This window comes from Tripterygium wilfordii, chromosome 4, assembly GCF_013401445.1.
Source record: "Tripterygium wilfordii isolate XIE 37 chromosome 4, ASM1340144v1, whole genome shotgun sequence".
Taxonomy (NCBI): Eukaryota; Viridiplantae; Streptophyta; class Magnoliopsida; order Celastrales; family Celastraceae; genus Tripterygium; species Tripterygium wilfordii.
The window spans coordinates 13825089-13840090 of record NC_052235.1 but is presented as its reverse complement, the minus strand read 5'-3'; the positions used below and the strand labels follow the sequence as shown (position 1 = coordinate 13840090).

Genomic DNA, 15002 nt, shown 5'->3' with positions numbered 1-15002 from the left:
TAAAATAATTTTGTTAATAATTTAATCTTAAAATTTTAATTTAATAAATATGATTCATTACTTAAATTTTAAAGAAAAATGAATAAACTGTTATAATATTACACGGATTTCATGTGAATAAACTGTTATAATATATTAATAAAGAATTTATATGAGTAATATATTAATATAACTGTGGGCCCCAATTGTTTTTAATCAAAAAAAATAATAAAGTATAATGATTTGTGGGGCCAGTGTGAGCCCCACGTTATTTTTTGGAAAAAAATAAAAAGTGGACAGTGAAAACAGCTTTATAATCTCCCATTGGGAGCTTATAAAGCGCTAGCGGATCCGTTGATACCGCTGTGCTGTTTGGCACAGCGGAAGGCGGAAGCGGATCCGCTCCCACTTCTGCTGTGCCAAACAGGCAGTATACCCCAATTATCGCAATATCTAATGCTTCTTAAATTCTAAATTCTAAACTCTAAAACACAAACCTTATATCTTAAACTCTAAATCTTAAACCCCAAAACTTAAACCCTAAATCTTCAACCCTAAACCTTAACCCTGAATACTAAATTTTAAACCATAAACCGTAAACACTAACTACTAACCCCTAAATTCAATTATGTCATTTTCAAAAAAAAAAAAAAACATGATTTAACATATTTTTGGGAGTAGATTATAGTTAAGAATTCGAACCCTTCCCAACTCTAATTTGTCTATCATCGACATGGCAATATACATGTAAGAATTGGTCCTTATTTAACACCTTATGTGAGAATTTATATATATATTTATAGAGGAATTATTCTATGTGCACCTGATTTGCGCACTTTAAATGCGCACCTATGTTTTAATCATTAATTTGAAACATGTGAAACCCAAAATAATGGACCTCATTTGTCATTTCACTCATTCATTAAAAGGTGGTGAGTATTTAAAGTGGACAAATTAGGTGCACATAGAAAAATTCCTCTATATTTATATATGCATGTATATGGTGCAAAGTTTATAAATACAAGTGCTTATCTGTTATTGTTATCTTACTTTCTCCTTCTGTTTTTTTTTTTTTATATTTTTTCCTAAATGTCTTCTTTTCCTTCTTCTGTACCTCTCCTAGGCTATCTGCTGCCTATCAAAAAATAAATAAATAAATAAATACACGTGCTTAATTACTGTCATGGAAGACACATCACAGGTGTATCTATAGATAGGTAGGTACACTAAATAAATAGTACAGGAAACTCATGAGAGATAACGGGGAAGTCATATTCAGACAATTTTCCACGTGCAAAATCTTCCTTCTATGTTTGACGAGTATTCTAAAACTAAGACAAGCTAGAGATGGCCCCTCTTGCGATCCTATAAAAACAGCCTCCCCAATCCCAATTCCCAACACCAACTACCAAACTACCTCTTCCACCCCCTCTTCACCTTCACAGTTCAGACTAAGCTAAGCTTTGTGAGTAAATTTACCTTATCTTCACTACAAGCTCCGCAATAACCAGAAATGGCAGCTTCAACAGCCCTCACAACAAGCTTCCTTCAATCACCCCCTTCTCAAGATAGACATTTTTTTGCAGCCAAAACCAGTACTACTACTTCTTGTCCTCTTCCCAGCTCATACCATCCAAAGGTTCATTTAATTTTCTACTCATCATGTAATTAGAATTGGATTGAGACATAGCTCAATCAATGACTATAGACTATAGAGGTTGTGATTAATTTTTGTGGACTGACAATGTCTTCTACTTATTTTCAGTTGGTTGGAGTAGTAAGATGTAGTATGAGGAAAGCTACTACAAGTGAAGAACAGAACAGTACCAGGATGAATGCAAGCCAGCAAACAAAGGAGGAGACGTTCAAGAGATTGCTTGACTTCTCAGGGAACAAGCCCTCCACTCCAATTCTTGATACCATCAACTACCCAATTCACATGAAAAATCTCTCCATTCAGGTGATGTTTTAATTAAACTGTTGATCAGCTGAAACCTTTTCTTTTCTTTTTTTGTATTTAGATTGAGAAGAATGTTACTGAAAGTGAAACTATTGATTTTGCTGGTTCAGGAACTTAAAGTATTGGCTGATGAAATAAGAGAACAGATAGTGTACACAGTGTCAAAGACAGGTGGTCACTTGAGTTCAAGCTTGGGTGTGGCAGAGCTAACTGTTTCACTCCATCATGTATTCAACACTCCTGATGATAAAATCATTTGGGATGTTGGGCATCAGGTGGGTTACTTATCACTGTTTCTTTTAGCTTTTCTTTTCTTTTACTTTCTTTTGCAAGCAAATCTGCTGAATTTGGTTGATTGACGAATGACTCAATTAGTGTATTTGAATGAATATTTGCAGGCCTACCCACATAAGATTTTAACAGGCAGGAGATCAAGAATGCACACTATCCGACAAACGTGTGGGCTCGCAGGTTTCCCCAAGAGGGAAGAGAGCGTTCATGATGCCTTTGGAGTTGGTCATAGCTCTACAAGCATTTCAGCTGGCTTAGGTATATATATATATATATATACATCCTTTAATCCACATTACTTTTTAGTTTCTTCAGTGTTCCCTTAACAACATTGTTTATAACTCTCTTTTTTTCAGGTATGGCGGTTGGTAGAGACTTGTTAGGGAAGAAAAACCATGTAATTTCAGTGATAGGAGATGGTGCCATGACAGCCGGACAAGCATACGAGGCAATGAACAATGCGGGCTATCTCGATTCGAATCTCATTATAATCTTGAATGACAATGAACAGGTCTCATTGCCCACCGCGACAGTCGATGGTCCTGCACCACCTGTTGGTGCTCTAAGCAGAGCCTTAACCAGGCTACAATCTGGTAAAAAGTTTCGACAGCTGCGTGAAGTCGCAAAGGTTAGTGTTTTGAACATCCAATGCTGATTACTAATGTCAACAAAACTATTGTAGTTAGTTCAGAGCTCTAAGACCTTATTTGGACATATTATTAACAGGGGATCACCAAGCAAATTGGAGGCACAACACATCAATTTGCTGCTAAATTTGACTCATGCATGCGAGGAATGGTAGCCGGTCCAGAGGCATCCCTATTTGAAGAACTGGGATTGTACTATATTGGTCCTGTGGATGGTCATAATGTGGAAGACCTTGTTCATATACTAGAGAAGGTTAAGGCTGAGCCAGCACCCGGACCAGTTCTCATTCACATAATCACTGAGAAAGGAAAAGGGTATGCTCCAGCAGAAGTAGCAGCAGATAAGATGCATGGTGTTGTGACATTCGATCCCAAATCAGGGAAACAATTGAAGTCCAAGCCTGGTAGAGGTTCCTATACAAAGTATTTTGCAGATTCACTGATAGCTGAAGCTGAGAGAGACGATAAAATCGTAGCGATTCATGCTGCAATGGGTGGAGGTACAGGACTTAATTCATTCCAGAAGCGATTCCCGGATAGATGTTTTGATGTTGGTATAGCAGAACAACATGCTGTTACCTTTGCTGCTGGTCTAGCTTCTGAAGGCCTGAAACCATTTTGTGCCATCTACTCTTCTTTTCTACAAAGAGCTTTTGATCAGGTAATTGAATTTCTCATTGAGCTTTTCTACACTATTATCCCAATTTAAAGTTTTCTATTTCTAAATTCTAAGTCAGTTTTTTTTTCCTTGATATGGATTCGATTTTCAGGTAGCTCATGATGTGGACCTACAGAGACTTCCTGTGAGGTTTGCGATCGATCGGGCTGGTCTTGTGGGTGCAGATGGTCCAACACATTGTGGGTCATTTGACACAACTTTCATGGCTTGTTTGCCTAACATGGTGGTCATGGCTCCCTCGGATGAAACTGAACTCATGAACATGGTAGCCACCGCAGCTGCAATCGATGACCGGCCTAGTTGCTTTCGGTATCCAAGAGGAAATGGCATTGGTTCTGCTCTCCCTCAGAATAACAAAGGAACTCCTTTGGAGGTTGGGAAAGGAAGAGTGCTGAGAGAGGGAAGTAGAGTGGCTATCTTGGGATATGGAACAGTTGTGCAAAGCTGTGTAGGAGCAGCAGAGCTGCTCCAACAGCATGGCATATCAGTAACCATTGCCGATGCGCGATTCTGCAAGCCGCTCGATGGAGATTTGATCAGACGTTTGGCTGGAGAACATGAGGTCCTTCTCACTGTTGAAGAAGGCTCCATTGGAGGATTCAGTTCTCATGTTTCACATTTCTTGGCATTGAATGGATTACTGGATGGGAAATTGAAGTGGAGGGCTATGATGCTTCCTGATAGATACATTGATCATGGATCTCAGAGTGACCAGATTAAAGAGGCAGGGCTTAGTTTGAAGCATATTGCAGGAACTGTTTTGTCACTACTAGGACAAAGGGATAGCCTTAAACTTATTAGCCTATAATTTGCAGATATTACTTGCTTAACACTACACAAAATCAAAGGATCAATGATTCTTCATGCTCAACGCAAGCAAGACAAAATGTCTCAACAATTTCTCTTCAATATCTTTAGTTATCCGTATAGATTTACTGTAAATGGCAAGGAAGTTCCTTTGGAGTTCTCAAAGACTCAAAACTGTTCAGTTTTTTTTTTTTTTTTTTGTAGCATGTGTGGGCTTATCAAGCAATTAATATGTTGAAGCATTTTACCATCAATGGTCTTAGTCGGGTTAATATAATTTTTGATCATTGAAAGATTTTAGATTTTTTTTTTATCACTGAATGTTCAAATGTTTCAACATGGTAATCAAAAATTGTAATATGTCTCAATATGCTCATTATTATCGTGATAATATTTAATTGTTTTAACGTGGTCACCAAAAGTGACTAGAACGAAAGATATTACTACTTTTGATTATCATGTTGAAATATTGAACATTCGGTGGTCAAAATGAAAAATCTAAAATTATTTAGTGATCAAAAGTTGTATTAACCTGATCTTAGTCTGTTTGCTGAACTGTGCACTTTTTTGGACCAGCAAATTTCAAAACTTCAACGTAGCTAGCTTAGCAAAATAATGAACACACACATTAAACTTCAACCTAGCTAGCTCCAGCACCATTTATTACCCCTACCACTTGGCCTCCGTGTACTAGGAGGAGGATTGGCATATAAACTTCATTGATTGTATCACATTACCGTAATTTGTATTTGAACTTATAAACTTGATTTCTTAATTGATATTATATGAATTATGTTGTTCTGTGAGAGAGATTACATACAGTCATACAAGTTTTTTTGGTTTTTAAAACCAACAATCTGTCGTTGGCTCATTTTCAATAGATTAACGTTGTTGTAAAAAGCATCACTAATCTTCATTATATTGGCGTTGTTGTAGACAACGTCATTATGCTTATGAAGAAACAACAACAATGTCATTACGCTTATGAAAAAACTGACGTTGCTGTATTGACCTATTTAAATAATGACGCCGTTAACAATAGCGTCATCCAATTTAAAAAAATATTAAGGTAAATGACGTTGTTGCTACTAGTGTAAAAAAATGTTAGTGCTATTCAGGTATTTAAAATTGGACAGAGTGTTAGTACAGGAAAAAAACTATAATTTTTAAAGATCAACATTAAACCCTTAAAAAGCAAAGGAAAAACAGAAGCACATGATTACATTCTGTATACTGTAGCTCATATTGCCCTTGAGTTTTTGCGATCAGGTATAAGGTATTAACAATTACCTATTATCTGTTTTTTTTTACACCCACAACCTATGTTGTTTCTTCCCATCTAAAAGAGTAATATCCCTAGATATTCCCACAAAATTTTTGTGCCAGAAGGGGAGTAGGGGGAACAAAATGAAACTACACAAGGAAAAGAAATTTTCCACCGGATGAAGCATTCATTAGTCTGGAAACTGACACCGTCAGCCATTTCAGAGCTTCGGCTATTATTGAACGCTGAGATATTTGCCGCTCATAAAGCTCATGGAAGATTTTGTACTTGGCATCGTGATACTTCTTCACTCTAGGGTCTTTTGACGGATGAATAACCTGCAAAGATTCATGCATATGCAAATCCATAATGCAATGAATGAAGGGCGACTTGTTATGAGAGCAATGACAAATGGAAATATGAACCAAACATTAAATTCAAATCTATCTCACAGGATACAAAAGAATTTTATTCAAGTGTCTGGAGTCACAAAATATTAGAAATCGTATCATGAATAATGGTAAAATGTCTTGTTCACCTTAATTGAAGTTAAAGATGAAATCTAGTTAGGACAGCCTCAAAAAGATAACTGTAGGGAAGTTCGTATCAACATGAAAGAGAGAATAGTCCAGGCTGCTATATACAAAAAATAGAAACGTAGCAATGATAGTTAATTTAAGATAAGAGCAATTTCTTCACAATACCCTAATTTGAGAATTCAGAGATCTCAGTGGTTCTCTCTCCTAATTTGCTGCCTTAGAAAAATATAAGTGCAAGAGAAAGTTTTAAAATAAAACTCAACACTAATAAAAATAAACCCTCAAATAAATATTGAGTTTGAGAGACGTGAAATTGAAAAGAACTCAAACCCTCATAGAACTAACTCTAGCCCAAAAAAAAAAATGTAGGACACTAATTCCTAAGTTAATAAAATTAAAATATACAAAATTTTAAATTTTCCTATCCTGCATCAAGAAGCCAGATGTGAGATGGATGATAACAACTTACTGAGGGATTTTACATCCTCCCCCAGGCTTGAACAATTTTTCTTTTCCTATTTAATCTCCCTACCTGTCCCAATAGATAAGACTCAAATAATAAAAGAACAAAAAAAAATCTGTTTAGCACACCTGACCAGCAGCATTTAATGCCTTCATAGCCTCTCTGAGACTAGAATATCTCTTTGAAGCTACAGCACCAAGAATTGCAGCACCCAGGAGCACTGATTCACTTTCTCTTGGAAGTATTATAGGGCAACCTGCACCAATGATAAATAAGCGCTGTGACATAAAACCTAGCTCAACAGTCCTACATAGGATGCCACCACCCAGGAAGCAAAAGATTCTAGAGTCCGATTCCAAGTTTTTTGTATATTATGGAACACTCATAAGCTGCAATAATTTTTAGCTGAATTTGGACTCAACTATACTTTACCTTAGATATACCACACTTCATTTGAGGAGGATTTGTTGAGAAGCAACACTTCAATAGTTTTAATGTAACAAAAGGCGTAAAGAGAACCAGACTACTGTATTTTGACCATAGATTATGTAAACTAAAAAGTTATATAATGTCAAAAGGAAAGAAAACATAAAGGACGCATAACCACCAAACAGAAAGACACAAAAGACAAAGAATGCGGGGGAAGAAAGTGGGAGGAATAGCAGGAGTACCAATGATATCTGCATGTTCCTGAATGAACAACTTGTTTTTTGCAAGGCCACCACATGCAAGTAAAGTGTCAATCTGCAAAAGGAAAGCCATAAGAACCTAATACAAGATGGAAGTTGATGTATGCTACGAGACCAAACACCTTGAAATCCTACTTGCAAATAAAGAAAAAAACTCCTAATTTAAACAGCTAGAATGTCCACCACTGGTGTCTCTTGAACACAGAGGTTTATTTCTGCTTTAGGACCTTAATTTGGGGAGCTACCACGAACTCAGAAGTTCCGAAAACTCATACCTTCTTTACCAATGCAGATAAACTAAAATTGTAAGTGCTACACAGTGATACCTTAGGTGGGAATTAGGAGTACGACTTGATATTTTTGGAACCTTATAAGGTGAGGCCAATCTATTGGAAAGGACGACATGTCTATTTACTAATCTACAGCAAAACTAAATATAAAATGTTTTTTGTGTTAATTGGGAAGAAAACATCTCTGATTGCAGAATATTGAGTGACAAAGAGGTGTGCCTACTTACATTGTGACCATGGGCATTGCAATGTTCCACAATGTGTCGTGTACCATATGCAATCCCCTGTACAATGGCGAGATATAAAAGGGCCAACTGTCTCTCACTAGTGTCCAGCGTAAAGCCACATATAACTCCTTTTGATTTTGGATCTGCAATGGGAGACCTGGGCCATAACATAATTGCATCTTTAATTCAAAAACGATTTCAAAGGTACTACATCTAGCAACATTTTGCATCAAATATTCACCTGTTCCCATGAAAGTCAGGAAGTACATGTGTATCTTTAGTCAAAGCAGCAACAAACGGAGATTTTTGATCACGCATCATTGATTCCAAGATATTGTTCAGCAATCCAAACAGAGAGATCTCTGAAATACAGAAAATTAAATGAAAGAGGGTCCAGCACCAACAACCATTCAAAGACTGAGGAAAAAAATAAAGAATAATGAAAGGTAAAATGTGATGTTGAAAAAAAGGTTTTAGTGCCAGTATGAATTCCAAAGAAAGATCTTACTTTGAGAAGCAGCGCGATTTGCAAGATGAGGAGAGGCTACATGATTTTCAATAATGTAGTCTAACAAAGCACCAGTAGCACTCTGCCCACCTTCTGTCAGCCAGTATTCCGGTACCATTGCTACATATTCGGAAAAACAAAAAACAATATTGAGATTTTAAATATTCACAGCCTTCCAAACTTGGTGTTCAGGTAGCACAAAAAATATTTCCCCCAGTGAAATCAGCGGCTCTAGATGTAATATTTAAATGCAATGTCCCTTCAGAACATGTTACTCCACATTATAGAAAACATATATCATTCAATTAATATGCTGTCACTTTGAGGTGAAAGAAAATAATCATGGTGAGACATGGCATTTTAAGTAACATTTTGAGGGAGGGGACTTGGGAGCTGCGGAGTCACAGCATAAAAGGAAATAACACAACTTCTGCTAAGAAATCAAATATACAGGTCGATAATCAGATTACATCGCTTCATAATATTCCAAGAGAACATGAACCAGTTCCTGACCCAGAAGTCCTAACATGAGTTTCAAAAAGCTGCAGATAAGGAAGTTTTCAGACATTACCTGACCAAAATGGTCCCCATACCCCTGGAATAAACAGCTTGCTCTGTGATATAGCCATATGACAGGTAGAAGTACCACAAACTAACACCATACGTCGGCATATGGCATCCTTCTCACACTCTGAGACCAGAATTTGCAAGTGTAAATACACTAACTTTCAGTTGACTAGTGATAAAAAATAAATTAAAAAAAAAAAAGGAGAGGACTGGAGAACTCAAGAAGCCACAAATAACCTTTAACTTCAGAATCCAAGTCAGGCACACTTTCCATTGTTCCCACTCCACCTGCATGGGCATCAATCAATGAAGTCCCTACAGGAGTTCCTGGCATCAGACCCAGTTCCTGAAACGTAGGTCAGCATTTAGAAGAATAAAAAAAACTAGCACAACATCAGCATCAAGAACAAATAAAACCATTCTCCAAAGCCCATATTAAATTAGTGTTTGTTATCAAATAAATGTGTTTGCTTTATCAAAGGACCTCAAGGGAGCGCCACTTGTAATCAATGTATTTCTTCAGTACAAAATTCTTGCCTTTGCAGAAGTAGGAGTGAGACCAGAGCCCAAAGGATGGCCAGGGAAAGCTACACTTCGTCCTGATGATATTATATTATTACCAAGTTAGGTGTTGGAACCAACAATCAAATAGACAAATACAGTTTTCCTTAATTGACAAATAATAAGGTGGGTATACATTTTGAACTTTTGCTTCGTGGATAAACAAATAGTTTTCCGATACATCTTGGATAAGGAAGACATAATACAAGCATATCCAGATCCTTGAGTTCAGGTGAAGCATAAATGAAAAAAAAAAAAAACCCATGTTTTGACATAAATCAAAATAAAGAAATAAGAAGAGTAAAGACAAAACGAATATCCCAACAAATACTTTCAGCTTGCTTTGTTAAATTTTAACAATCAGGGTCCACAAAATAATATTCCACAATGATCAAGTCTCAAATTACATAATACGTAGAAGACAAAGTATACTGCTAAGAGGTTGCCAAATAGAAAACTGGAAATTGAAATTCTCCAATCTTACCAATCTTAGCATGATGTCCATCTATGAGATCACCTAAGCCAATCTCCTCCCAAAACTCGTCATCCCATCCACAAGCTTCCATGTCTCTGGAATTTTGCTCATTCATCTGCTGCATGTGTGCATGCCCAAGATATGTCCATTTGCACACAGTGGTGCACAGACTTCGAGTATCATCTCCAGTTGCTCTAAGGTGAAGGCACAAGAAGTCATAGAAAAGTAAAAAAAATTAAATTATAGTTTTAATGTCTACAAGAGAATCAATGACTGAGCACAAAAAGGTAGTAAAATAAAGAGGCCGCAGATCCACAATACCTGTATGACAACCAATCGCTCAAGTCCATCCACCTAAAAACCATTGACCAAGACTCTTGCAGATTATCTTTCACCCACAAAAGCTGCCAGAATAGTGCCCATAAAACACAGTAAATATAGCATACAGATACACTAAAGATTGTGCTGTAGATTGATGATTAATCTTTTTGAAATATAGAAGTTCACCATATATTTTTTCAATAAACAAGTACATGCTAACTACTGATAATCATACAACTCTAGTATGATATAAATTTATAGGAGTAAATTGATATAGATCATACTTGATGTTGGCAATACAAGAAATCAAGACATCTCAAATCCATAGACAAATAAGTATCAAGCCCTAAACAAAAATGCCACGGAGAATCATAGTGATAAACTGATAATGGAGATAACAAAGGGCCATACATCACAGTAATATCACTAGCAATGAAAGGATCAAACCATCAAATCCTCCAATAACCAAAACCTTGTTTGTCAAAACAATGGTTTGGCATCAACTTCCAAACAATTTTCTGTGATCCAAAATAAAAGCAAAGCTGTTACACAAAATGCTACCTTCCACAAATTATAAAAGCCCCATTGCATTGCTCCCAGCAACATTCCGCAAGATTCATATCTTGTAATTAAATGTCAACTATGAACAATTAAAAGGTTCCATCTTCTATAATAACAAACAGACGTTGAGAAGGCTTTTTACCCTAATCTTTACCATGAGGATTTTGAGTTCAGTATTGTATCGATAATTTCTGTGCATAAAAGCCTGTTTATATTTGAGCCACACAAGAACATAATTAGAATACTTGTGCAACTCATGAATCAATTTTTGAGACATTTTAAAGACCTTTTTCAGAAGAACCCCTTGTGAAGTTTTCTTCTTGGAAGACTGGAGTTTTGGACTGACATCTATGGGCAAGGAAATCTTGTTAAAAACTATATTTTTCCCATATGGTGTTTAACCAATTTTACAGATTCCCAAGTTAAATAGTGTCCTTTTTATTTTATGTGATTGCCTATTTTTATTAGCTTACACAAATTGAATTGCTTGCGCATACTCACAGGTTAGGACTTAAATCTGGGGCAAATAAATTTTTTTGTTGTGTGCACATATATATTTTTTTTCTCATTTATCATTTTTAAATCATCACTGCGTATAAGTGTGATGAAATAAAATAAGCACAAACAATGGTGCATAATTGATGCAATTTAATAGTTTCCTCATCAACCTTTGCAACAGCTGCAAGTGGCTAAACTGGTTAGGCATTTCATCTTGAACTGTTTTCCCTGAATCAAATTCTTTTGCATTCCAAACCCCAACTCTCAAATCCTCATTTCCTGATCCTAGATCACAAGTAAACAACACTCGTGCACAAAGTTCCCACAGTGGGAGGGGTCGGGATAGGCAAGATGTATGCAGACCTTACCCGCACATAATATGTGGAGAAAAATTTTCCAGTAATTGAACCTATGATGTCTAGGTTGCACCCATGCAACTCTACCACTGGGCCACATCCTAGATCACAAGTTTGACAGAATATTGAAATGTGTTTTGCGTCAGTATCCAAAAGTGCTAAGGTCTTCAATGAAGAAGTCACTGAAATAGCAATGACTTACAGATGCCCAATTGAATGAAATCAGATTTAAGAGTTTTGTAGCTATGCAGTTGGAGATCATCTGAAATCTAGAGATGAAGACATGCACATAACAACACCCAAAATTTGGAGAAAGTGTGAAATTGTTGAACTTACAACCAAAAGATATGCAGCATGCTCATGTTAAATTCAAGAGGACAAAAAACAATGGTAAACAGTATATTACAGATACCTTTGGTGGTTGCATTTCAGGGGAAAGAGCCCCACCACAATACTGCAAGACCGGTGAATTAAAGGAATTGATTTTTTCAGCTTGTTTTACTGCTCTGTGGTCCATCCATACTATTATATTCCTTCTTGAATCACCACTCAAAGAAACTGAAACAGGAGATCCATCAGCATCCACAGCAACTGCAATACCAAACACTCCTATAAATATCCAGTGCATCATAGTGAATATATAGAACATTGAGCTTACATCTTAAAGATTACAAACCAAGAGAACAAGTAGCCGCAAATCCAACACCTGCCACCTCTTTCCCTTCAACATTTGCAATTGAGCATGCTGATTTCACAGCTGCACAAATTGCAAGCCAAATATCTGTTGATGATTGCTGGATTGGAAAAAAAGAGTTAGATCATCCTATTTATCCAACATTTGCTTCTCTTGAAATATAGTTGATCATGTACGTATGGTGACTGGTAATGTTTCCTTGGCTCTAGGACTTCTTTGTATAAGCAACTACCAATCAAATGTAACTTTCTTTTTTATTACCTCAACACAGTCACCCTCTTTCCATATTTGTATTGGACTACTTGCAGAACCAAGAAGTTTACCACTCTCATCAAAGAGACCTGTATTAAGCGGACAAAGAATATATCACTCACATTCAACAAATGTGTGTTGTGCAGATGCATGCAATATATTCCACTAAAGTACTGCTGGAATTGAATGGATTCAGCACATATACTGAAACATTGCAACATATAAGATAAAACGGCAAAGATATGTATGTTATATATTAAAAGGCACAAAAGGAAAATAAGGTTGCATGGAAAAGCCAAGGGATGATTGTTGCTTGAAGATTTCTCAAATGCAGTTTGATTTTAACTTAAAATCTCTAGATATCAAGGAATGAAGATCTACCTTTCTCTATCAACAATTTAAAATAGTTGTGTGAGAAAATTTAACATGGCCGAAGCCAGGGGGAAGGAAACAAAAAAAAAAAAAAAACTGTAACAAAATTATGAAGATAGCTAAGGATATGTAACAACCAACTGTGAGGAATAATAGTGCCCAATTGAACCAGTTCACCAAAATTAAGTACATAAGTTTCACACAAAAAAAATCTAGTTCAGGCTGCTTCAGCTTCACCCTAGACCAAGTTTGAAACGGGAACTGACAGTAACATTCTAGTTCAAGCTTTGTCGCTTCGTTTGATCATCCGTATTAGATTCAAAGACACCTCGTTGGTGATTAAAAAAGGAAAGAAAATTTACAATTAAAAATATTAAACAGCATCATATCGCAATTCAAAGAAAGTAAAACAGTTTAACTGGACAACACGAATGCAAGAGGATTGTAGTTTCGTTACACTGGAATCCAATTTTGAATCATAGGGAAAGGAATGCAACAGTGAACGCTCAACATAATCAAGCAGACATTATCGTCAAAACCTAAACAATTCACCACCAAATCAATCACATGAAACAGGTACATATACATAGACGCAAATAGCAAACTATACATAGAGCAAGAGAGAAATGAAGGGATTTGGAAATGGACCAGCACGGGCGCTGCCGGTGCCGACGTCAACACCAAGGAAGATCGAACGAAGGGGAACGGTTGCGGTGGTGGTCGTGCCGGACATCTCGACGAACAATGGAGAGCTTCTGCTACTGCGACGGGTATTGGAGATGGAGATGTGATGCTGCTGTTGGTGTTGGCGTAGAAGTGGGGCCGTATCGGACCAACCTGTTCTTTTGCCTGACATAATTTTCCCCCTCTTTATCCACAAAAAGCCTTTTTATTAGTTTCTATTTTCGTGGTTAATCTTTTCTTCTTTCTTCTTGATCTGATCGTAACTGTGATAAGAAAAGTGATCGGAATTCTTCTTCTACTCTGTGTTTGGCTGTGTTTTTTCCTTTTTTTCTTGAAACTGTAACTGTGTTTGCCAGGTCAACGGGAGGATTATTCTCATTTTAATTTTTCTTGTTCATAATGAAGTAACCGAATTGATTAATTATGAGTAATAATAATGGAATAAACACCCACAAATTGATTCCAGTTTTCCAAAAAGAAAAAGACGAGATTCATGACTCAGCAAGGTCTCATAACCTTAAAAAAAAAAAAAAATTCTATATAAAACACTTTTTTTTTAACAAATTTGGGGTCTAGAAATCTCAAAATGGCATACCGTTTAGGATGGATTGGGGATGAGTGGTGGCAAAAATTTGGTTTCAGGTCGGATAACATCACGTGTATACGAAATGTTTATATGTTCGGATCCTAATCCGGATTAGATTTCGGATGTACTTAATTGACAAAATCCAGATTGTTTTAGACTTACTTAATTAACCAAACTCATATTAGTTTTGAATCCAGACAAGTAAACCAAATAATAATCTAATCCAGGTTAGAGTACTCGGACAAGTAAATCGAACAAGATTTATGTGTTTGGATCAGGACCCAATTTTAAATCGGACAAAAGATTTGTATTTGGACCCCAGATTTCGAATATATAAACTATGTCTAAACTTAATTTAATTCGGGTCGAACAAATTTGATAAGCTGGACCATACAAAGTTTTGCCACCCCCGATTGGGGTCTGTATCGATTGTGGGCCATTTGGATTTTAAAAAACAAATCCAACGGTTCACATTTTTGCCCCAAATCTGTCTTTGTGTACACTTCTCCAGTAAATTTAGAACTACGCATCAAATCTATCTCCTATCATGTTTTTCTTACCTTCCTCTGGCACCTGTGTCAGGTTTACGCCAAAGACGAGTCTATTACGGAGCAAGTGGGGGTTTTGGTTCTTTTATGTACTTGAGGGGATCAGACTCTTGTACTGGTTATTTTATGTCCTGACTCTGCCATTGCACGTGGTTTCATTTTCATTTTTAAACTCTTTTTTTTT

At 36.5% G+C, this 15002-nt stretch overlaps 2 protein-coding genes across 4 annotated transcripts; one reads left to right on the top strand and one right to left on the bottom strand.

Moving 5' to 3' along the window:
- The first annotated feature begins 1396 nt into the window (after positions 1-1396).
- LOC119996432 (probable 1-deoxy-D-xylulose-5-phosphate synthase 2, chloroplastic) lies at positions 1397-4528 on the top strand. The gene is made up of 7 exons (XM_038843065.1): positions 1397-1618; positions 1745-1939; positions 2050-2214; positions 2338-2488; positions 2587-2858; positions 2957-3538; positions 3648-4528. The coding sequence occupies exons 1-7, from the start codon at positions 1493-1495 to the stop codon at positions 4362-4364; spliced, it is 2208 nt and encodes a 735-aa protein (XP_038698993.1). The 5' UTR covers positions 1397-1492; the 3' UTR covers positions 4365-4528.
- A 1035-nt stretch (positions 4529-5563) lies between these two features.
- On the bottom strand, positions 5564-14040 carry LOC119995995 (FGGY carbohydrate kinase domain-containing protein). 3 transcript variants are annotated; one of them, XM_038842483.1, is made up of 15 exons: positions 13649-14040; positions 12638-12717; positions 12359-12476; positions 12095-12273; positions 10268-10350; positions 9956-10140; positions 9448-9509; positions 9148-9256; positions 8915-9034; positions 8344-8463; positions 8077-8197; positions 7836-7992; positions 7301-7373; positions 6758-6885; positions 5564-5965 (listed from the first exon to the last, which is right to left on the bottom strand). In XM_038842483.1, the coding sequence occupies exons 1-15, from the start codon at positions 13854-13856 to the stop codon at positions 5777-5779; spliced, it is 1932 nt and encodes a 643-aa protein (XP_038698411.1). In that variant the 5' UTR covers positions 13857-14040; the 3' UTR covers positions 5564-5776. The 3 variants fall into 3 exon arrangements, with proteins under 3 accessions (XP_038698411.1, XP_038698412.1, XP_038698413.1); XM_038842484.1 differs by lacking the exon at positions 9448-9509 and having other exon boundaries at positions 9951-10140; positions 13649-14039; XM_038842485.1 differs by lacking the exons at positions 12638-12717; positions 13649-14040 and having other exon boundaries at positions 12341-12476.
- Positions 14041-15002: the final 962 nt, after the last annotated feature.

Bases quoted from the DNA above. Each gene is read 5' to 3' on its own strand.
- LOC119996432 (XM_038843065.1), top strand. From the start codon at position 1,493: ATGGCAGCTTCAACAGCCCTCACAACAAGCTTCCTTCAATCACCCCCT. The intron at 2,215-2,337 runs GTGGGTTACTTA...GAATATTTGCAG, and splicing joins TTTGGGATGTTGGGCATCAG to GCCTACCCACATAAGATTTT. The intron at 2,859-2,956 runs GTTAGTGTTTTG...TATTATTAACAG, and splicing joins AGCTGCGTGAAGTCGCAAAG to GGGATCACCAAGCAAATTGG.
- LOC119995995 (XM_038842483.1), bottom strand. From the start codon at position 13,856: ATGTCAGGCAAAAGAACAGGTTGGTCCGATACGGCCCCACTTCTACGC. The intron at 9,510-9,955 runs GTAAGATTGGAG...TAATATCATCAG, and splicing joins TGGACATCATGCTAAGATTG to GACGAAGTGTAGCTTTCCCT. The intron at 6,886-7,300 runs GTACTCCTGCTA...TCATTGGTGCAG, and splicing joins GGAACATGCAGATATCATTG to GTTGCCCTATAATACTTCCA.